A 23013-nucleotide genomic window follows, 5' to 3' on the forward strand; every position below is an offset into this window, starting at 1 on the left:
CATTACTTTGCTATTGTTGAATTGATTGTTAAAATCTCAATTATCTAAAGATAACATTACAGGCAATTCAATAAGGAAAAAGAAAAATCGAGAATAAGCTATCTTGAGAAAATATATTTGAGCATAATATATTTTCTGAAAAATTTGATTTCTAAGTTTGTATATTTCTGAGTGCCCACACACTACCGTATCGATAGAAAAGATTATACTGGAAGGCTGTGGTTTCTACAGATCTCGGATTCACAAAAAGAAAGAAAAACTACAAAAATGTTAGTTTTTCTAGAAACTAATTTTATTTAAATTCATCATTAATTTATATTCATATGTTCGATTATAATTTATGAAATTATGTAATCGATTTCGCTGTGTTTCTGATTTGATCAAAATAATTATTATAGTCGGAATAGTTCCGAAGACTCTATAAATTTCCAACAAGACATTGAACAACTTGATTTGTTGTATCCATCTTGATTTAATAATGTCTGACTGATTATTTCTTTGATATAGCGGTCTAGTTAGAAACAAATTCAATATATTATCTTCTTATGTTGTCTGCAACTTGAACTTAGAACAACTGAGTTCATCAGCTAGAGTCATGTAATTACATGAAAAAGACAACTGGAACCTAATCAGCTCGATGTTGTTTTGTTATTGCCAAAACTTAAGATCTTTTAATCTTATCATATTGATTTTAGACGTGGTACTACTGCATAATTAACATTCATTTTGATTTTATATGTAAACAAAACGAGGGGATACGAAAGTCCATGAAAATAAGAATTTTTGGGTGATAAGTGTATATGACATTAAATTAGATATAAAAAAAATTTAATCTAAAAAATAAAATAAAATTTTAAATTAAATACAAAACCTTTCAAAATAAATGCAATACAATTCAAACCCATAGATTTGAAAAGAAAGCAGTTGTTTGATTTCAAGGATATATTTCATATCTATTACAATGAAGCATCTACGCAAATTTACAAAAGAAGTGAATTTTAAATTCACCCAATATAAATTTATCCAAGAAATTAAATAAATATGTAATTATGGATATGAATTTTATGGCTTCAAATCCCTCAATCTAATAGTACTTTTTATTGTTATTTCAAAAGTTGAATGATTCCACAACAAATGTGGCACTGTAAAAACTTTATTTTTAAATTTTTTTGAACGAATTTCAAACCCCAACGATAATAATAACCGGTGGTTCATCAATCATAAGTGGAATTGTTAAAAGAAGATTACAATCTAGTATCAAGATTTTTTGAATTATCCAATCGGTGATTTTAAAGTCTGAACCAAAGTTATTTTTTGGGTATCGAAGTCCTGATGAAAATGTAAATTTAAATATCATAGACAAACATTATTTAATTAGGTGCAATCGTGTTAAAATGTTTAGTCTATGTTATCTCATGTATATATATAAAATGGGCTGGCCCGCCATCAAACAAGGTGAGACGGGCTGCAACGCAAAAAATAAATGATAAATTATAAATTTTATTTTTTTAAAAAATTGACGGGACAACCTGACCCGTCACAACCCGCGGCCCTTTTAGGCCTGCCCGCCTCCACACGAGCGGCCAAAAACATAACCCAATGCGATATTTTTTCATGGCAGGATAGATTAATTCTACGAGTCTAATTCATTTTAGCTGACTTCGATCTCGAAAGTGGTACTCCCGTTATCTTATAATTTAAGGCAATCAATTGATCAATAACCGGAAATATGGATCTCGTTGTAAAATAGACTCGTCCGTGCACATGGACAAACGGCCACCGAGTCCCCGAAACCAGTGCTGCGAACCCAACAGTTGTCACGTGCCATTCGAATTTTGAAACCTAATATCACGTGACCTACAAAAACCACAAACCCTGAATCCCCCAAACCAGAGCCCCCTTTTTTTTGAAATTGAAATTTTTTGAAACCCATTCCCCTGCATAAGATCCAATAATTACATACAATCTCTCAATCCGTAGCAATACTTTTCCATCTTTCTATCCAAATTCAAAGAAATTCATGTAAGTGTACCGTGTGCGCATAAATGGAGGCGATAGTGGCGGAATGTGTGCGGGACAACCTACGCCACTTCATGCACCGTAACGCCATTTTCATGTGCGAACGCCTTTGTGCTGAGTTTCCATCCGAGGTTAGCATTAAGGGGTATATAAATTCGACGGCATTTGATGTTAATTTTTAGATATCCGGATACATTAGGGAATTGTTGGTTCTACTGTACAGCTGCATTTGCTCTAGTTTTTGTGAGCTCCTCCTGTAGTTTGTAGCGTTAATTAGTGTCTTTTCTTTCTTCTTTTGGTGGAGTCGATGTTGTGGGCTGCCTCGTTTCAGGCTTGAGCTGAATAGCCTTGGGGAATTTACTGTTGTATATGAATGTGCTGAAGGTCATGTGTCGCTGAGAATAGCAGGATTAAGTGATGGGAAGTAACAAAAGATTTTTTATTTCCAGGATCGTTCTCAAAATGGGTTCAATTCTTTGGATTTTGGAACTCATAAAGTTGATTCTTGTAGGATCAACTTTACATAAGTTACGTACACATTAATGATGCTTATCGTGCCAGTCAAATATTTTATTGGGAAGAGGAAGTCATGTAACTGTTTCTGAATGAAAAAGAGAATCTTGTTTTTTGCCAACTGCTAACTGAATGATGCTAGAGTCAATTCATTGTTATTGTTTTGAAGCCATGCTAATTCATTATTTTAATTATTTTTAAGGCTGCAATCCAGTCGATCCCTCTATAATTATGTGCCATACATTTTCAATAATGTTATATAGGATGATATTTTGTCGACTGTTTCAAACTGCTACTAAATTTTACTCAAGTTGCATTATTTCCTCGATGATTTACATTTCACTGTCAAATGCAGACAAATTTGCAGCTACTTGCCACTTGTTACTTGCAAAACAATCAGGCACACTGCGCATATCAAATTTTAAAAGGTATATTTGGAATATTTTGAAATATTTATATTATTATAACCGAATTTGAGCAACTGATCTTATTAAACCGAAGCACATATGAGCCATTATCCTGTTATATTCTCGGGAAATTATCACAATCTTTGTTTTGTTTTGGGAGTTTTGTGAGAACAATTTTTATTTTTTTTTGATCATTTGTGAGAAGAGTTTTTAGCAAACAAAATGTGTGCATAATTTTGTCACAGAGAAATTAGTTTTTATGGATATGAAAACATGCCAGGAATGATTTGGTAAAAATAATATTAAAATTTTAAAACAATATTTGGATTATAATATAATGCAATACTAACTTTTAAGAAATGATGAAACATTTGATTAAAAGTTATTATTATATTGAGAGATGTGAAAAGTGAGAAAAGTTTGATTTTGGAGAATAACAGTAAATGATAGTGCGTGCGTGTTTTATTTGGGGGATGAAAAAATGATGTTTGGAAATGAAAACAAACCTTTTCTATACTGTCGCATCTGTGTTTACTGAAAATGCTATCTTGGTCTTCGAAGGGGCGCATATGGCTCAGTGCCGCTACTTGTTTGCACTATCGTGCTTTCAGATGGATCTTCTGAGCGAAGCTGAAGCAGCATTATCTCCTATTGAATCCTCTACGGAGGTATGATACAAAATATAAATCATGAGGTCAAACAGATAGTGTCCATTAATGGTTGGAGTGATACCTTTGTCATATTCATAGTTTCTTCTATTGCCTAACTTTAGTAAGTATAAGAAAACATATTTATTGCGCCTTTTGGTCACTTGTATTGGATGGAGCAGTCGTAGTTATTTTTTTCCTATTTTCTTAGGTTCCAAACGGAGCTGCTGGTCATTATCTTCTTGGACTTATATACAGGTTTTTGACATGTTATACTCCCTTCTTAATTCGTTATCTTTACATGGGGCTGCTATTGATATCCTATTCATTTCATTTAAATGAATAAACCATCTCATAAATTGCGTTGCAATTTTCTTATAAAGCTCATCACAACATGAAAATTGACTTGGGATGGCATTAGAAAACTGTGTTTGTAAATTGTGCTTTTCCATGAGTTGAAAACATTTCATGTTTTGTATCCTTTGTTGTTCTTATGTTTTGCATTTGAGAAGCACTTATTTTCTAGCAAATTTAGTGCTCCATTTTCCTATTCTTTTCCTTATATTTGCGGGTTAATGTGTAACTAGTGTTAATTATCCAGAATTATCAGTACTATAATCTTGAATAAATTTCAAATAATAATTGATTATCGTGTTATGATGCATGTTTGAATCTTATATACGTTGTTGGCCCTGTTTGAAGCACTTTTTTGTTGCCGTGGTGGTAGAAATCTGAACAAAATGTTGAACTGGATTGCTGACTTAATAGTAGCACTCTTCTTATTTTGGGAGAAACAGGTTGCAGATTTTACATGTAGTCATGTGTATCTTGGAAATTTACTGACTACTGATTTTTGTTGTTTCGTTTGATTGTAAATGATAGTTGATGTATGACCGTCTTTTCAAGCACAAGATTATTCTAAAATTGTTTAAATTTGCAAGAAGTAATTTCTGTTACCAGCCTACAATCTTTTCCTGCATTGGGTTGTTTTGGTTTGAAAAATTGTTGCATGCTTGCTGAAAGTTAATTCTTTTCCTGTTTGTTTATCCGGGAAATTGTATATAAAATCTAAATATCACATACCAGAACTACTACACCATTATCTATATCGTACTGTTACCATATTGAAGAATCAAGATAAGAATTAGATATGTTTGAAAGATTGTTTACCCTGTGATGAAAATTAATAGCTCCACTTTATTTTGTGTGGAGAAATATGGTAGTCAAAACGTTTTTCTTGATTGCCTGGAATTTATTTTCGATAAATATTGAAACTGTGACCAATAACTTTCTATGATATTGTATTTTAGCATAATACAATGTACTATAATTGTATATTTAAGTTCTATTTCAGATGAGGCAACATGGTGTCTTTTTGTAGCGGACGAGTGACTTATTTGGACAGTTTTTTAGCGTTGATAATACTTGAGTTTTCAATTAGGAAGAAGTTATAGGGAATCACGACTTTGGTGCTCTGGGAGATTGTTTATGGTATTTTACATCCTTCGCAAGAGTCCATTTTTTTGGTTTATCATTTTTGTGTCTTTTATTTTATTGGCATGAAACCTTCCTTGTAGTGTTGACACGCGGAGTTGTTTGTAGGCAAATTATCAAACCTTGTGAGTCTGGTTGAATTGCAGAAGTTATTGTCTTAGGCTGGTGGGTTATAGACCCTCCTAAACCTTGTCAAGGTATAGGTTATAATGAACTCGACGAAGTCACAATATTTGTTTAAATAACACCATTGTCACTTTCTTGCAACGTTTTAGTGTTGCTCAAGAAACATCCACTTAGATTGTCATTCGAGTTGGTCCCAACTTTAGGCACAAGATGTTTTGGCTTCTGTTCTGTCCACATGGTGATCAAACCAAATTAACATCTAATTTTATTCCAAGGATGAGACTGATTGTACGAACTCAAATAAAGGGTAAATGCAAGGTTTTAAAATTTGTTTGGTGCTAGTCGGACGCCAGACCAGTGCCTAATGCCGGAGCGTAGGAGCCGCTTGGCGGATTCTATGTTATCAACATAATAAATCACATACTATAACTACAACACAATAACATCAAATTTAAAATGCGTTCAGAATTACACGACTAATAGAGCACCACAAATTTACTCTACTTTTTCCTCTCTATGATTTTCCGCAATTTGTTCGCTATGCGGACACAAACTAAAGATCACTACAGCGGTCTTCTTCTTCTTCGGATTCAAAATCATCCTCGTGAAGTTTTGTCACTCTAGATTGCAGATGAAGATGAAGATGAAGTTTGGTGTGATTGGGAAAGCCAACAAATTGCATTTCTTGTTGGACTTTGGTTTATGGCTTATAAAAAAATTACCTTTCATTTTTTTTAATTGGGCATTAAAAGCCCAAAAAACTTAAAAAAAGCCGAAAAATAAATAAAAGCCTAAAAGCCCCAATTGTCCGCGGTGCCTAGGACGCATAGGCCGATTAGTCGGCGCCTAGGGCAGCCTAGGCGTTCTTGCCACCTAGGTCCGAATTTTAGAACACTGGGTAAATGTCTTATTAATGTTTAAAAGTGATTAAAAGTAGTGTCACGTTTGAAAATTGAGATGGGCAGGCCTGTAACTGAAAGGAAGGCTATGGCACCTTTGTGATTTAACAATACAAGATAAACAAACATTGAAAGAAGAGTCATTGCATGTTGGAAGTAAGAAGACTAACGCTTCATGCATATTGTTGGTCTTTACACTTGGTTATTGACAACTAAGTTTGTTTTTTTTCCTTTTTTCTAATGAATAATAGATGGATGAATAGAAAGAACTCATTTGATGATGCACAATCATTCTGAATGATGATGTTTTTCTCACTTTTCATGATGTTAGCTTAATGTCCACGTTTTAATACTTTTTCCAGGTATACTGACAGAAAGCAAAGTGCTATTCATCACTTTAATCAAGCTTTAGCATTGGATCCGTTGTTATGGACTGCTTATGAGGAGCTTTGTATATTAGGTAACATGTAGAGTGAATTTGTGATTTCAAATATTTGCATTTGGCTTTTGGAGTTTTGAAGTTTTCATGGTCGTCGTTCTTGGCTACTAGTCTTTTAGCTTTTAATACCCAGAATTGAAGTGATTTGAACATTGAGCATTTTTCTGATTTGGCTTTGACTTTGATTTGATGGGGCATTTTGATAATAAAGATAAGAGATGTATTGTTACTGTGGAATTTATCGAACAAAAGGTAGAAGACAGAGAAACTTTCTCATTCTTATTTTTCATATATTATTCAGTCTAATATGTACATTTAATTTAAATAGGCAAAGAAGAAAGTTAAATCCCAACAAATGTGGGAGAATATTCTATCACAATCCTATCATACCAAACATAACTCAAATCAAATCAAATTTATCTCTAAACAGATTTTATTTAAATAGGAATAAATTTATTAAAACTTCCTCTCAAGTTGGTGTGAAGATATCTATCATCCGCAACTTGCTAACTTGGTCTTCAAATAGTAGCTTTGGAAGCCTCTTGGTTGGAATATCCGCAACCTACAACGTAGTTGGAACAAACAGAGTACAAATGCCTTCTTCCTCAAGTTTCTCCTTAATGAAGTGCTCTTCAATTTCAATGTTCTTGGTTCTATCATGTAGAACTGGATTATGCACAATGCTAATAACAAATTTACTATCACAATATAGCTTCGTTGGATACTTCATTTTCCTCGTCAAATCATCCATAACTCTCTTAAGCTAGAGAGCCTCACATACCCCTTGAGCCATAGATCTGAACTCAGCTTCTGCATTGCTTCTAGCAATTACGCTTTGTTTTTTACTCCTCCAGGTTTCTAAGTTACCCTATACGAAAGTGCAATATCCTGAAGTTGACCTTCTGTCTGAGATTGAACCTGCCCAATCTGCATCTGTATACACCTCAATTGATCCTATTCACTTTTCTCAAAGAGCAAACCATTGCCCGATGTTCCCTTCAAATATTTGAGAATCTGATATACAACTTCCAAGTGTTTTTCACAAGGTGAGTGCATAAATTGACTCTCCATGCTCACAACGAAGGCAATGTTTGGTTGTAGATCAATCTCCCAACTAATAATTGATGCCTTCCTTTATCCAATGGAGTTAATTTCTCCGAGTTTACCATTTGCCTATGTTGGAGTATGTGAAGGCTTGCATCCACTCATCCCAGTTTCCTTTAAGGGATCTAGAACGTACTTGCGTTGAGACACTACAATTCCTTTTTCAGATCTTGCTATTTCCATCCCAAGAAGTACTTCAAATGTCCCAAATATTTGATTTCCAATTCTTCAGCCAAGCTTTTCCTCAATCTTCTCATCTCCTCGAAATCTTCTCCTGTTAATGTTATGTCATCAACGTACACAATGAATACCGAGATCCTATCAGTGGATGATTTCTTTGTGAACAAAGTATGGTCTGATTGACCCTATTTGTATCCTGTCTTTTAACAAACTTTGTGAATCTCTCAAACCATGTTTTGAGAGATTGTTTTAATTCATATAGAGATTTTTTCTGGTACACATCTTTGACGCAAACTGATCGGTAAAGCCAGGATGAGTCTACCTCCATATATACTTCTTCTTCCAAATCACAATTTAGGAAGACATTTTTCACATTGAGTTGGTTTAGAGGCCAGTCAAGATTCGCGACAATAGATAATATAACTCGAATAGTATTCAATTTTGCCACTGGAGAGAGTTTTAGAATAATCAACTCCATATGTTTGCGTGAACCCTTTGGTAACTAAGCAGGCTTTATACTTTTCCAATGAGCCATCAAAATTGTATTTTGCAGTGAAAACCCATAACAACCCCAACCCCACAATGGATTTTCCTTTGGGCAGGTCAATCTTCTCCAAAGTGGAGTTTTTCTCCAGAGCTCTGTTCTCTTCAGAGATTGCTTCCTTCCATTCAGGTATCGCTAGAGCTTCATGTACATTATTTGGAATCCTAAAAAAATCAATTTGAGAGGTATGGCAAAGAAGGTTGGATGATAAATTTTTATAAATTACAAATAGGACAGTGGATGAACAGTACACGACCAAACAACTTTCCTTTGAGCGACATGAAGGTCAATGATATTTGAAGGGGTTAACTTGCACATACCTTGATTCGAATCATCGAATCTGTTGGCATGCGATTGTGCGTCTCTTGATTTGGCCCCAGATACGATTCATGACTTTGTGGTATGACATTGTCTCCTCTCCTGTGCCTTGCCTTTCGTTGTATAAACTAGAAACTTGAACTGTTTCTCATTCATTTTTGTTGTGTCGGACGATGTAACGGAATTGTCAGGAGTTTCAAATTCATTGTTGGGTCTGAATTATTTTGGCATTCATCTTCATCGGACTTATACTCCCTTTGAAGATGAGTGTCATTGTACAACTGTCCCTCGAAAAATGTGACATCCGTAGAGACACATCCGTTTTTGGCACAAGATCAAAGCACTTAAACCCCAGTTGATTAGATTGGTTCCCAACAAAAATGCACCTATGAGACTTGGGATCTAGTTTGGATCGGTTAGGGTAATGATGATGCACAAAGACTAGACTTCCAAATATTTTTAGGGGAATTTCTGTGAGAAGTCTAGTATTATGAAATCATTTTTGAAATATGCTAATGGGAGATTGAAATTTCAAAATACCCGATGATAGACGATTTATTAAATAAGTAGCTGTAAGAATCGCTTCTCTCCAAAGATGCTTAGAACCTTAGTCTGAAAAATAATCGCTCGAACAACCTCCATGAGGTGTTTGTTCTTTCTTTCAGCTATTCCATTTTGTCGCAGAGTATGAAAACAAGAAGTTTGATGCACCATCCCCTAGCCTCCAAAAAAATCTCCTGGTAAATGATTAACAAATTCTCTCCCATTATCAATTCAAAATTTTAATTGCAACTTTAAATTGGTTTTGAACTATGTTATGAAAAATCTTGAAAACATGCACAACGTTTGATTTATCTTTCGAAAAAAAATGTCCAAGTGATACGAGTATGATCATCAATAAAAGTAATAAACCAATGTTTTCCAAATAAAGTAGTCACTCTGAGGACCCCAAACATCACTATGAATCAAAGTAAATGGAGCAGACTCTTTGTAAGGTTGAGGTGGGAAAAAGACCAGTGATGTTTAGCCAATGCACATGTTTCACAACGAAACAAAGATGGATTTTTATTAATAAAAAGCTTTGGTAGCAACTGTTTCAAATAACCAAAGTTTGGATTCCCTAAACGGCAACACCATAGCATTATTTCACTATCCTTAGAAGTAGAAATGGAGTTGAAACGAGTCCTTTGGGTTAGTTGAGCATGGAAAGTGTCAACATGGAGAATATAGAGACCGTTATCCTTCCTAGCATTGCCAATGATCTTCTCTGAGGCCAAGTCCTGAAACTCACAATGAGAAGACAAACAAGCAACCCGACAATTAAGATCAATAGTCAATTGGCTAACGTGAAGAAGATTATATGACAAAAATGGAACATGTAGAACATTATTAAGTGTTAAAAGGGGAAATGCACAATAGTCCCTTTTCCAGCAACAGGGGCAAATACACCATTGAAAATTTTAATTTTTCTGTTTCCGGCACACGGGACATATGTGGAGAAAAAATTGATGTTCTAGTCATAAAAGTTAGTGATTTTAGACCAATTAGTTTGACAACGAGCATGTATAAGATTTTGGCTAAGGTCTTGACTAATCGAATGAAGAAAGTTTTGGCTCAAACAATTGCAGAAAACCAATGTGCTTTCGTGAAGGGGAGACAGATTCTTGATTGTTGTCTTATTGCGAATGAGGTTGTTGAGGAATATCGAAGAAAGAAAAAGAAAGGATGGGTCCTTAAAGTTGATTTGCAAAAAGCTTACGACAACGTCGATTGGAGGTTTTTGGATTTTGTGCTACAGAAGAAAGGTTTTGGAGATCGATGGAGGAGGTGGATTATGGGATGCGTGTCTAATGTGTCTTACTCGATTTTCATAAATGGAAGGCTAAAAGGAAAATTTAAAGGAGAGCGAGGACTTAGACAAGGGAAGGGATCCTCTATCCCCATTCCTATTCAATTTAGTCGTTGACAGTCTGGGGAGGATGGTAGACAGGGCCGAGGAGTTAAATGAAGTTAGAGGACTCGAAACTGGTAGAAGGAATTTTGAAATTTCACATATCCAATTTGCGGATGACACTTTGTTTTTGGTTCAGTCAGAGAGGCATGTGGTGGCATTAATGGAAATTCTGAAATTTTTCGGGATTAACTCAGGTTTGCAAATAAATTTGGAAAAAAGTGTAGTCTTGGGGATTAACTTTACGGATGAAGAAGTTGGTGTTTTGGCGCAGAAAATTGGGTGCAAAAAAGACTCGTGGCCAATCCAGTATCTAGGGGTGCCATTGGGAGGTAATCCTATGACTTACAATTTTTGGGAACCCGTCCTATCCAAAATGACAAAAAAACTTTCAAGCTGGAAAAAGGGTTTCCTTTCGCGGGGAGGACGCCTTACTTTGATTCAATCGGTGTTAAGTGCTTTGCCTTCATACTTCATGTGTCTGTTTAAAATGCCAAGATAGGTGGCAAAAAAGATGGAAAAAATAATGAGAGACTTCTTGTGGGATGAAGCTGATGGGGACACGCATTGCCATGTTGTTGGATGGGATCAGGTTAGTAAGCCGAAGGACAGGGGAGGATTGGGATTGGGTAATCTTTGTCTACGGAATAGAGCGCTACTGGGAAAATGGTGGTGGAGCGGAACATTGGAAACAGAGGTGTTGTGGAAAAAAGTTGTAATGAATATTTATGGTATCCAAGAGAATGGGTGGGACGTGGGATTAGCGAGGAAACTCTATTTTCAAAAGCCCTTGGAAATCTATCTCTCGGTCTTACCCAGCTTTTCATCAATTAGTCGGGACGATACTAAAAAAAGGTAATATCATTCGTTTCTGGGAAGATGTTTGGGTGGGGGGTTTCAGTCGTTTAAACAACGATTTCCATCTCTGTTTAGGGTCTGTACTTCGGTTAATAAACCCATTCAAAATTTCACAGATGTGGTCGTCAGTGGGGTAAATCAAATTTTTCAATGGGATGTCCGGTTTAGAAGAGAGTTAAATGAGGTCGAATTTGGGGAGTTTGCCGAACTTTTAGGGGTTTTAGACACTGTTAGGTTGGAGTCGGGTTCAGGGGATTTTAGAGTGTGGTTGGGAGATTCTTCTGGTCTGTTTTCGGTAAAATCTTTCTATGATTCCTTTTTCCTGATCGATGCCTTTCCTACATTTCCTTATTATGATAATATCTGGAAGGTACCTGTTCCACAAAAGGTTCAGATTTTCTCGTGGATCGTGGCTTTGGGGAAACTACCCACTTGTGCTTCGGTGCAAAGAAGGTGACCGCTTTGTGTTTTGTGCCCGCACTGGTGCAGTTTATGTCGAAGTAAGGAGAAACTCAAGATCATTTAATGTTACATTGCTCTTTCTCTACATGTATATGGTCAAAAGTGTTGCAAGAGCTGGGTTTCGCTTGGTCATTTCCACGGAGGGTACAAGATCTGTTTCTTTTCGAGCCCGGTGGTCCGACAATCAGAATATATCACAGATTCTGGTTGGTGGTGATACATTGCACATTATGGTCTATTTGGTTAGAAAGAAACAAAAGAATATTCGCAGACCAGTCAGAGAATGTGGAAGAAGTTTGGGAGAAAATTAAATTCAGAGTTGCAAACTGGACAACTAGGCTCACTGAGTTTAATCATCTTTCGATTTCAGACTTGGTTAGGGATTGGAATTTTTTATGGGTTTGAATATGTTGTTTATTGTCGTAGTCATTTAACGACTATTTTAGTACTATTGCTGCGGATTTCTTATCCGCATCTGTTGTAATTTAAAATTTTATATTATCAATAAAGTTAAGTTTCTGATAAAAAAAAAAAGATTGTGGCCCCTAAATTGACTATCCAGGTGTTAGAAATCGAGTTTGCGAGATCGGTTAAGGAGGATATACCTGTTTGAGCTAAGGAGCAGGAGGAATTGGAACCGCCTAAGTGAGATTGGAACAATTTTGACAGGAGCTTAAGCTGATCCTTGGTGAAAGGAGTTGATTCCGAAGTGGGAAAGGGCTGGCTGGAGTCGGCACTACTTGATTGAAGAGCATGACTAGCCCATTTTAGTCCACCAGATTTCTTCTTGAGATTGGCAGGTTTGCCATGGATTTGCCAACAAGTGTCAACTGTATGCCATGATTTATGGTACTTCTCACACCATATTTTGGGTTTTCCTTCATCCACAGATGAGCTTTTGCCTTTGCCCACAAGTGCCGAGCCGATTCTGAATAGGATTCATCCAGCTTTGGCATCATCACAAGACGACTGGCTTCTTCACGCCGAATCTCGGAAAATACTTCACGAATGCTGGCAGTGGATTTCGACCAACAACACTACCTCTAACTTCATCAAGATCTTTAGCTAAACCTGCGATTTCTTAAAACGAGCACTATTGCTGCTTTCCCTTTCTTCAGCCGCAAAAAACTATAATTCTTGACAGGTGGACTTCAACTCAGTGTAGTAAGAAGTGACATCCCGATGGCCCTGTTGTTCCCACCACATATGGGTATTCAATTCAACTGTGCGTAGTTTTCCATGTCTGAATATGTCTCCCTAACTGCCTCCCAATCATCATGGGCTGTAGGAAGAAACATAAAGGGTTTGACCAATGATAGGCTCCATCAAATTAATTAGCCAAGCTGTGACGAGGGAATTTTCGGACCTCCAATGTTTGTACATTGTATCTGTGGAGGCAGGCGCCTTAATCTCACCATTTAAATAGCCCAATTTTCTCTTTCCATCAATGACGAGGCGGATTGATTGAGTCCACTCAAGATAATTCTGGCCATTGAGTTTATGGATGGTAAGTTGAAGGGATTATCGGATAGAGCCATGGGTGGTTGGGAAAAAGAGGGCACTGCCACTGGTATTGCCGTAGGGTGACCCTCACTGCCGCTGCTGGTAGATTCAGTGGTACCGGATCCAATTCCAACCATCACAGCCTTAAAATTCATGATCGGCTGGCTCGTGATACCATATAAAATTTATCGAACATAAGGTAGAAGACATAGGCTCTTTCTCATTCTTATTTTTCATATATAATTCAGTTTAATGTATAAATTTATATAGGGAAAGTAGACATAATTAAATCCCAACAAATCTGGGAGAATATTCTATCACAATCCGATCACACAAAACATAACTAAATTAAATCAAATCTATATCTAAACAGATTTTATTTGAATAGGGATAAATTTATCAACAGTTACTTTTCACATGGGTTTGCAAATTTTATGATTGAATTCCTCTTGGCAGTTACTTTATTATCAGTCAGAATTTTGTGATTCGGGAAGTTCCATAAATATTGCTGTAGATTGTTGGTTCTCTGGTTATTCTTTAATTGCTGAATAGGTGTTCCTTGGATTTGTAGCATCTTAAAACATCAAATGTCTCTGTTTAATTTAAAATTGGATGAGATGCTCATCAAATATGCCATCAAAGCCAGAAGTAGGGAGGTCCTGAGTTTCATTGTTTTCAAATTGAAGAATTTTTTTCACAAACTTGTCTTTGTACAAAGAACAGGACATGCACACAAGGGTTTTTCTCATAAACGTTGGATGCCACCATCTTATGTAATTACTTAAGCTTTGAATAGACTTATGCGTATTATTATGAATTTATCTTTAAGGAAGGATAGTATTCGCTTCTCCTTTGTTAAGAGAATAACAAGATGAATGTTAATGCTCTATAGGTTCTTTTCTGTTATTAAAGTTTTAACTCTCTTTTCCACTTGTTGCTGGTGCATGAGTTATTTCTCATTAATTTTCCTATGTTTGCTTCTCCTGCTTGATAGGTTTTATTTTTTGACCTTGAGTTTAGGTTTGCATTATGGATTTGTGTCCTGTTTGATTATTGGTATCTGTGGCCCAAGTGCAAAATGAAGAAAGCTGGAGATGATGTAAACATATTTTTGTCCAAAAATACCTTCTGTAATAATTTGTTCTAAAGCAATCTGCCTATCTATGACACCATACCTAGAACAGGGAAACCCTGATTACTATGGACACCATTAAACCGGGACTCTTCAATCTTTTGACAAGTAAAGCTGGCTTCAAATGTGGGCAATGTGTTAGTTTTTCGTTTACATTTGAAGAAGCAAATCTATGAATTATAGCTTCTGTAAATAATCATGTTCTTAATGGCATCCAATTCCTGACTTGTGACAAGATTTTCATGCATCCTACTCGAGAACAATGGTCCCCCTTTTACTATTTTATTCCCAAGTTGTGTGTTATCTTCATATTTTATTAAGCAGACAATGGGGGACCATTTCAGGCGCAGCTGAAGAAGCAACTAAGGTTTTTGATGAAGGAGCTTCTCTGTGCCTCCAAAAGCAGTATCTACACATAGAATTAGCTTCCCAGAATATGCGGGCATCTAGTGAGGATCATGATATTGCTTCTAGCAGAATTTTAGAATCAGCAGATGACAGTACAAGGCAGTTGCATACACAAGTGAATAGCCTACGAGATATATCTAAAAACAATCATGGAGCAGCTTCCAGCCAGCCTCTAAATTGTGGTTCTGCTGGCTTACCATTTTATAATACACCTTCTCCAATGGCTACACAATCACAGGTATAGTCGTGTATGTTTTTGTCCTTTGGGCTTAATTATAGTTGGTCACACTTCTTGTTTTTTTCTCTCCTCCAATGGCTACGATATCTTATATGTGACTATGTATAGGATGCATTGTTGCTTTTAGGTTGGGCTAAGACATGACTGTTTGCATTGTTATTAAAGACACAAGGCACATGATGGCCACATACGCCATGGAATATAGGCTCAAGGTGTCATGTGATGACTGCATCATGTCAAAGCGGGACATACTAATGTATAAATTCTAAATGTAAATGTATTTAGAAGACTTGTCATGTATCTTCTAATATGTGATTTTCTTCTTATTAAGTAATAGTATGCTAAAATTCGGTAGTATGAAAATCAAATAGAAAAGATTATCTAATTGCATTTGCACTTTGAAGCCTTCACATATGCCGTGCTCGAGGGTTTTGATATGCACCCAGGTCTGCGTTTCACTGAAGGTTTTGATATTCCTTTTTAGTTCCTGCACATTCCTAGTTACCTTTTAAATGGTGATGGCTGTTCTTTTGAACGTTAACTACACAATCCTCTTGCCTTTGCAGTTTATATTCTTCTGACACTTTGCTGTTACTACGTACTGAATTTGGTTTATATTTTTTGAAGTAGTGTATATGTGAATACGCAGTTTGTGGCATGGGCAAACATTATCATCTGTTTCTCAAGACTGCTTTCATGCTATCTTTTACTCCCAAAATTCTTGTATGCCTTGTAGTTATCAGGTGTTGCTCCACCTCCTCTGTTGAGAAATGTCCAACCTAATGGTCCAAACATGAGAGCATTTGTAGCTGATAATTCTCCAAGACAAACCGTTAACTCTACTATTCCAGGCCCAAGGAGAAAATTCGTGGACGAGGGAAAATTAAGAAAGGTTAAGACATTTTAAGTTATTGTTTCTTTACTATATTATTTTATGAATGTCTTTATTTGTAGTTCTCATCGATTCTTGGTTTGTACTCTCGTGTGTACCTTGTTGATTCTTGTTATTAGTTACCTACTTCTTTCGTTTCTTACTGAAATGTTACACTCATGTCATGTTTCCTTTGGTTTTTGCAAGGAAATAATGTTCATTAGATTATTCATTTTAGCATAACCTAAAATGAATGCATTTTTCATATCATAAAATGGTTCCTTTGGAATTATGAAATTTTATGTTCAAAGTAGTGACTAAATTGATGGAACCACCCAAAATTTGAGGTGTTGAAGCTGTGTTATATAAGAAAATATTATTGACTACCTTTTGTGCCATGACTTAATTCACCAGCATGTTGTCCTGATATAATAAATTATTATTGACTGCTTTATGTTCTATTAGCCTATCACTCAATGCACACTTATATTATTATAATATAATATAATATTAAGGCACAATGTCAATTTTAGTCCTTTATGTATTGCGATTTGATATTTTTAATTATGTATATTTCGTTGAGTCAATTATAGTTTAATAACTATGTTACAAATATCAGTTTTACTCTTATAATCAAAATCATGTAACTAAATGACTAATATCGTACTATGCTCAATTTAATTCTTCATCCAACCCTTTTATTCTTTATTGGATTTTTTATTTTTGGCAAGATCTCAGGGATGAGGAGGCAATTGAGTTAGGTTCTTTGATCAAATCTTTAGATAGAGTCAACTTGATCGAAGGAGCGGAAGACATTAGGGAGTGGGTTTGGGATTCTTCAGGGCAATTTTCAATGATTTGTTTTTCGAGTCTTTCTTTTTAGATTCTAGTTATCTCTACTTTTCTCATTATCAAGCAATTTGGAAAGCGCCTATTCCATCCAATGTGCAAGTATTCTTGTGGATTGCAGTGCTTGGAAAATTATAATCGTTTGAGATGTTGCAAAAATGTTTCCTTGTTTTCTTTGTCCAAATTGGTGTGTGTTATGTCGTCAAGAGGTGGAGGCTCACGACCATTTATCATCATCCATTGTTTTTTTTCACGGTGTCTTTGGTTTAAAGCATTGGCTGAGTTTGGCTTGATTTGGGTATCTCCGAGATCAACTTGGATCTATTCGCAGCGGATCTCGGTCGTGATTTGGGGAGGAGGGGTAGAATTTTTGGGGATGTGGTGGTTCATTGTTTGAGTTGGTCCATGTGGATTGAGAGGAATATGAGGATATTTGAAGCTCATGAAGACCCGATTGAGGAATGTTGGGACAAGGTTACATTCAGGGTTTCATGCTGGAGTTCAAGGAATGTAGAGTTCAAATCGTTCCCGTTCTCATTCTCAGATTTGTGTGGGAATTGGGGTCTGGTATTATGTTAATCTATTTTGACTATGGATCTCACTTCGTTTGATTTGGAACTCGGTTCTCTTTTTGTAATTAATTTAATAATCAATAATAATATTTCTTATCAAAAAATAATATTGACCATTTGATTATATTATTTTGATGAGAATGACTAAAATTGATCGTGAGAACATAGTTACATGTCTATGATAGATTCAATTAATGATATATTGCTAAAAATTTGACACCCCAATATATACATGTGTAAAATTGACATTTTGCCTGTTGTGTATTTAACCTTTTACTTTAGTTTATCCCATATTAGTTAACTTGCAAGCACATCAGTTTATCCATCCGTTTGCATTTAGATTCAAACCAGTAAAATTTGTCTTAGTAACTTTCTTCTTCTTCTTCTTCTTCATATCTATTGTTCCTTTTCTCATCTGGCATTCTTTTGAAATAGACTATCCTCTGGATTCTATGCGACAAGTTCAAAACCATTCATATCGATAAACATTAATTTCCGCAACGTGTCTTCTTGAAATTAATATCATTCATTGGTTGTACTTTATTCTTTTTCCTTTTTTTTATGTGTTGAGAATAGTTAATTCATCTGCATTAGGTCTCCGAGCGGCTGTTTTCTGATTCTGGACAGCGACGAAGCATGAGACTTGCTGGAGAATCTGTGATCAACACAAGCTCATGTTTGTCAGTCTCTGGCAATGGAACAAGCCACTCTTCTAAATTTCTTGGAGGTTCTAGGTTAACCTCTGTGGCATCACGTTCTTTGACATACCGAAAGGGGCAATCTTGGACAAATGAGAATGCAGATGAAGGTGATTGAAGATGATTATTTATTTTTTTGTCAAATGATTTTTTGTAGTGAATTTGTTTAGGATAAGACATGGGTTAATTTGTACCTATGGTATCACTAAATGACTCTTGGAGTTTTTCCATTCAACTCCATGGAACAATTAGGCTGTTGGATTATGAAGTGGGTTGACGGTTACTTATATTAGCTATTCTTGAGTTAATCATGCTACACTCGACTTGTATTCCTTTTATTTTATATGTGGTATTAATGAAATTCAATTGATCGCTGAAAAGTTTCAATTGAGATTTAAAACCTGGGCAACTTTGTAAAAGATATCACTTAAGTTTCAGCTAAGAAACAAAGTTAGACTCCTAGTGGCGAGGATGGGCCCTGAACTATTATTATTATTATTATTATTATTATTATTATTATTATTATTATTTTTTGCAATCTGTTAACAGTTCTTTTTGTGGATGATATATAGGCTACTGGTGCATATAGCTGTTACTGTGTTATAAGCATGGTTGTAATAGAAAATTGTGTGATTCAGATTATTGCTTTTCGATGTTATGCTAGAGACTTCATGGTGTTTGTGACCTTTTAATTTGATGAAATTAAGCCGATATTGGTTGAAAGATCTCTATAATATATACGCTGCTGGTGCATATAGCTTTATTGTGTTATAAGCATGGTTATAATAGAAATTGTGAGATTCAGATGATTGCTTTTTGATGTTATGCTACAAACTTCATGATGTTTGTGACATTTTGATTTGATGAAATTAAACTGATATTGGTTGAAAGATCTCTATTAATCAGGGGATTAATGGACCTCCTTTGTTATCACCTGACTAACAAAAGAATCTTCCTTTCTTAGGGATTCATCATGAAGTGCATGATGATTCTAGATCAAGTATCCCAGCTTCAAATTCATCCCCATCTGTTGATAATAGATTACTTGAACAAGAAGGGTTATCAAGGTCATCAGGTGCTGCTGTTTTGAGCAGCGCAAGATACAGTGATGGGGCTTCTGAAATATTGGCCATTTTAAGGCTTCTTGGGGATGGCTTCAGACTTTCCTGTCTCTCCCGATGCAAGGTATTGGATGAATTTCTTGGAAAACTGGTTTAACAATTATTTTATGACCATATAAGTAGCATGCTTGTACCGGACCAGGATGCGCTCGATGTCTATATCAAACTTCCACAAAAGCATTATAATACAGGATGGGTACTTTCTCAGGTAATCTCTTGTCTTCACTTTATGTTGTGCTCAATATTTTTATGGTGACAGTACAAGCAAGGTCTTTGTATCTGTCCCTAGTGCTATGCTTGTGCTAATGGAGCTTTAGATTGGGTTGTTTATATGTTTTTCGGATAATCTGGCCTATTTAACGATCTTACTCAATTACAGGTTGGAAAAGCATACTTTGAAATGGTTGATTATCTTGAAGCTGATAGAGCCTTCAGTCTCGCACGTATTGCCTCCCCTTACAGTTTGGAGGGGATGGATATTTACTCTACAGTTTTATATGTAAGCTTTTATAAATTTATAAGATTTCATTAATTGACTATAATGTATTAGTACGACCATTCTCATGCAGTTTATGAGCTACCCGTCTAAAGTTGAGGTCTTTCTCATCTAATATTGTACTAACGTTTTATTATGACTTTTGTGCATTTCCTTTATATCCTTTTTGTTAAAATGTTTCCCTGATGCAATCCTATTGATAACCTTAATACACCATGGGGTTGCTGTTAGGTCTAGAGACAATCTTTATTTTTGTGTCTGTAATGTTAATCTTCAGGTTGAGAAATAAGCATCATTTCTTTTTTCCTTAGTTGAACCTTAAACAGTTAAAACCCAGTTTAAAGATGAAATATTTTTCTCAAATGTTAACACTCACACGATTAAATGATACCGTAATTTCTTGTGAAATATGAAATTGTATCTTGTTTGCAATACCTCTGCTCTGAAGAACTTCGATAAGTTTTGCCATGATAACTATGTAGAACTTTCTGATTATTATATTCCAGTGTGTTGATGGTGTTGAATGTTAAGATGGCTGTTCTAATTTGATGTTTTGGCTCCAATCCACGAGTTTTATATGTTACTGAATCAATTTCCCTCTATATTTTAGCATTTAAAGGAAGATATGAAGTTGAGTTACCTGGCTCAGGAGCTCGTAGCAACTGATCGTTTGGCTCCTCAATCTTGGTATCCCATCTAAACTAGCTATGTTTAGCTCTGAACTTTACTTTGTAGATGCTTCACTTTTATGTGGCTTATTCTATACGTATTTTTTGCTCCTCTATAAGAGCTGCAGATGCATTAGCTGTTACTTTGGCTTCTTGCTGACACGATGCATAATTTTATTGACTTTTTTCTGTAAGATATGTCCTGATCTTAGGAAATATGACATGGCAGGTGTGCTATGGGGAATTGCTATAGCTTACAGAAAGACCATGAAACCGCTCTTAAAAATTTCCAGCGATCAGTGCAGTTAAATTCAAGATTTGCTTATGCCCACACCCTCTGTGGCCACGAGTATGGTTCACAATTTGTATTCCCTGTTTCCGATGTAATTTCCTTCTGAAGGTTATTTTAATCATTAAATCTATGTATCTTAACAGATATGTGTCCTTGGAGGATTTTGAAAATGGTATTAAAAGCTATCAGAGCGCCCTTTTGGTAGATTCCAGGCACTATAATGCCTGGTATGGTCTTGGAATGATCTATCTTCGACAAGAGAAGTTTGAGTTTTCAGAGCATCACTTTTGGATGGCTTTCCGAATCAATCCGCTTTCCTCTGTAATAATGTCGTATCTTGGGACTGCTTTGCATGCTCTGAAGGTGAAAGCAAAGTAATAGAGTGGAATTCGTTTTTATATTAGTTTTGTTGCATCATGAACAATAAACTCATCCCTCTATCTCAACAGAAAAATAACGAAGCACTGGAAATGATGGAAAGAGCTATTTTAGCTGATAAGAAGAACCCTCTCCCACTTTATCAGAAGGCTAACATATTAGTCAGCATGGAAAATCTTGATGGGGCTTTAGCAGTTCTCGAGGAGCTCAAAGAGTATGCTCCATGCGAGAGCAGTGTTTATGCATTAATGGGCAGGATATACAAAAGAAGAAATATGCATGACAAAGCCATGCTTCATTTTGGACTAGCATTGGATTTGAAACCTTCTGCAACTGATGTTGCTGCCATTAAGGTAACAAATTTCCTTATTAAGAATGACAATATTGCCGAGGGTATTGCAATAACTCTGTTGCTACTAGCATGATAAATATCGTTAAGATTCATTGATTTTATACAGAAAGTCGTAAAAATGGAAGATACTTTTGCACCAACTTTGGGACTATTGAAGTGACTCAGTTCACAAAATAAATCTTCGGCTACACCTCTAAGAGTAGAACTGCATAATTCTGTTATTTGTGGTTCAACATAGTATTCCTCGACTTGATTTTGGCTGTTTTGTTTTAAATTGAGTCATGGTGTATATTATTTGTCTTACGAAATGTAGCTGACCTAGCACTAAACATATCAGAAGATTTGAAAGTCCTGACCCAATCCAATACCTGATAATTCTAGTATGTAATTTCCACTTCACTCTGTAACGTCTCAGGCTGCCATTGAAAAGCTACATGTACCCGACGAGTTGGAGGATGTCTTATGAAATATATTTACAGAATTAAAGACAAATGTGAATGGCACATGGTAATCAACTTGTGTATTGATCTGCTCGTGCTTTCGGCTGGATGCTCAACAAGCACTACAATGCTAGCGCATATTCTGTTGAGGATTTCTTGCAATTGGCTGGTCCTGTGATAGCGAGAGAAACAACGGTATAATTTGCAGGAGCGAGTATGCCTATTACCTCAACATGCCTAATTCCTCCATGTATCCATATTCTCCCAAATGAATCTCATTCACTAAGAGAGATTGTTTTCTTGGCTAGATGTAGTTATGCATTTAAGCTGAATTTCAATAATATTATCACATTTAGTTTAATTAGCAAAAAAGACGTGTTGCACGTGAAAGTAGGTTGTTTTGACAAAAATTAACTATCTAAATGAATTAACATAATGTCTATTTTCTATTTGTTTGTTTAGAGATAATGACATATAATTTTACATGTGCATTAATAAATTAATTTTTTTTAAAATCATACATAAACTTCATGTTTTGAAACATATATTTGTTTGAAGTCTTCTTTCATCTATCCTACTATCTCAATATTTTTATGTTTTTCTTATTTTTATGTATTATTTTTTCGTTTGATTAAATTATTTTTTCATCATAATTCATTCTTGACGTTTGTAACGATATCAATCATTTATATATATTTTTTCGATATAACTATTCATCATTTTCATTTTAGATTTTTTTTTTCTATAATCATTTTGGGTTTTGGATCAAGTCTTTTTATTTGAATATTTTAGTTTTTTGAAAATCCGCAAATTATGAATTGTTTCATTAATAACAGGTAAGACTTTGTTATGAATTCCAATATTTTTTCCAATTTGAAAATAAATTTATATTATTTTTGTTATGATCGAAAGATTGGTTCAGAGACGTAAATAAATAATCTTAATAGATTTTCAAATTAATTTGGTTGGATTAGCAACGTTGAATTGAAATTTTTGTCGGTTAGATTTCAAAAAATCAGCACTTGGGTAATGCA

General features: G+C 35.3%; 1 protein-coding gene across 1 annotated transcript; it reads left to right on the forward strand.

The window, feature by feature from the left end:
* Nucleotides 1–1765: 1765 nt before the first annotated feature.
* Nucleotides 1766–22421, forward strand: LOC142530836 (cell division cycle protein 27 homolog B). The gene is made up of 16 exons (XM_075636689.1): nt 1766–2150; nt 2888–2960; nt 3501–3607; nt 3798–3844; nt 6468–6565; nt 14941–15242; nt 15979–16134; nt 18129–18342; nt 19197–19417; nt 19496–19561; nt 19733–19852; nt 20460–20536; nt 20747–20866; nt 20953–21172; nt 21259–21540; nt 21955–22421. Exons 1-16 carry the CDS (start codon nt 2046–2048, stop codon nt 22003–22005), a joined length of 2259 nt encoding a protein of 752 aa, XP_075492804.1. The 5' UTR covers nt 1766–2045; the 3' UTR covers nt 22006–22421.
* The last annotated feature ends 592 nt before the right edge of the window (nt 22422–23013 follow it).

The sequence above is a fragment of the Primulina tabacum genome, chromosome 17 (assembly GCF_025594145.1).
Source record: "Primulina tabacum isolate GXHZ01 chromosome 17, ASM2559414v2, whole genome shotgun sequence".
Classification (NCBI taxonomy): Eukaryota; Viridiplantae; Streptophyta; class Magnoliopsida; order Lamiales; family Gesneriaceae; genus Primulina; species Primulina tabacum.

What these genes read in the sequence shown, in the direction of transcription:
- LOC142530836 (XM_075636689.1), top strand. Translation starts at nt 2,046, where the DNA reads ATGGAGGCGATAGTGGCGGAATGTGTGCGGGACAACCTACGCCACTTC. An exon ending in AAATGAGAATGCAGATGAAG is followed by an intron (nt 18,343 to 19,196) that starts GTGATTGAAGAT and finishes TTCCTTTCTTAG; the next exon opens with GGATTCATCATGAAGTGCAT. An exon ending in CGTTTGGCTCCTCAATCTTG is followed by an intron (nt 20,537 to 20,746) that starts GTATCCCATCTA and finishes ATGACATGGCAG; the next exon opens with GTGTGCTATGGGGAATTGCT.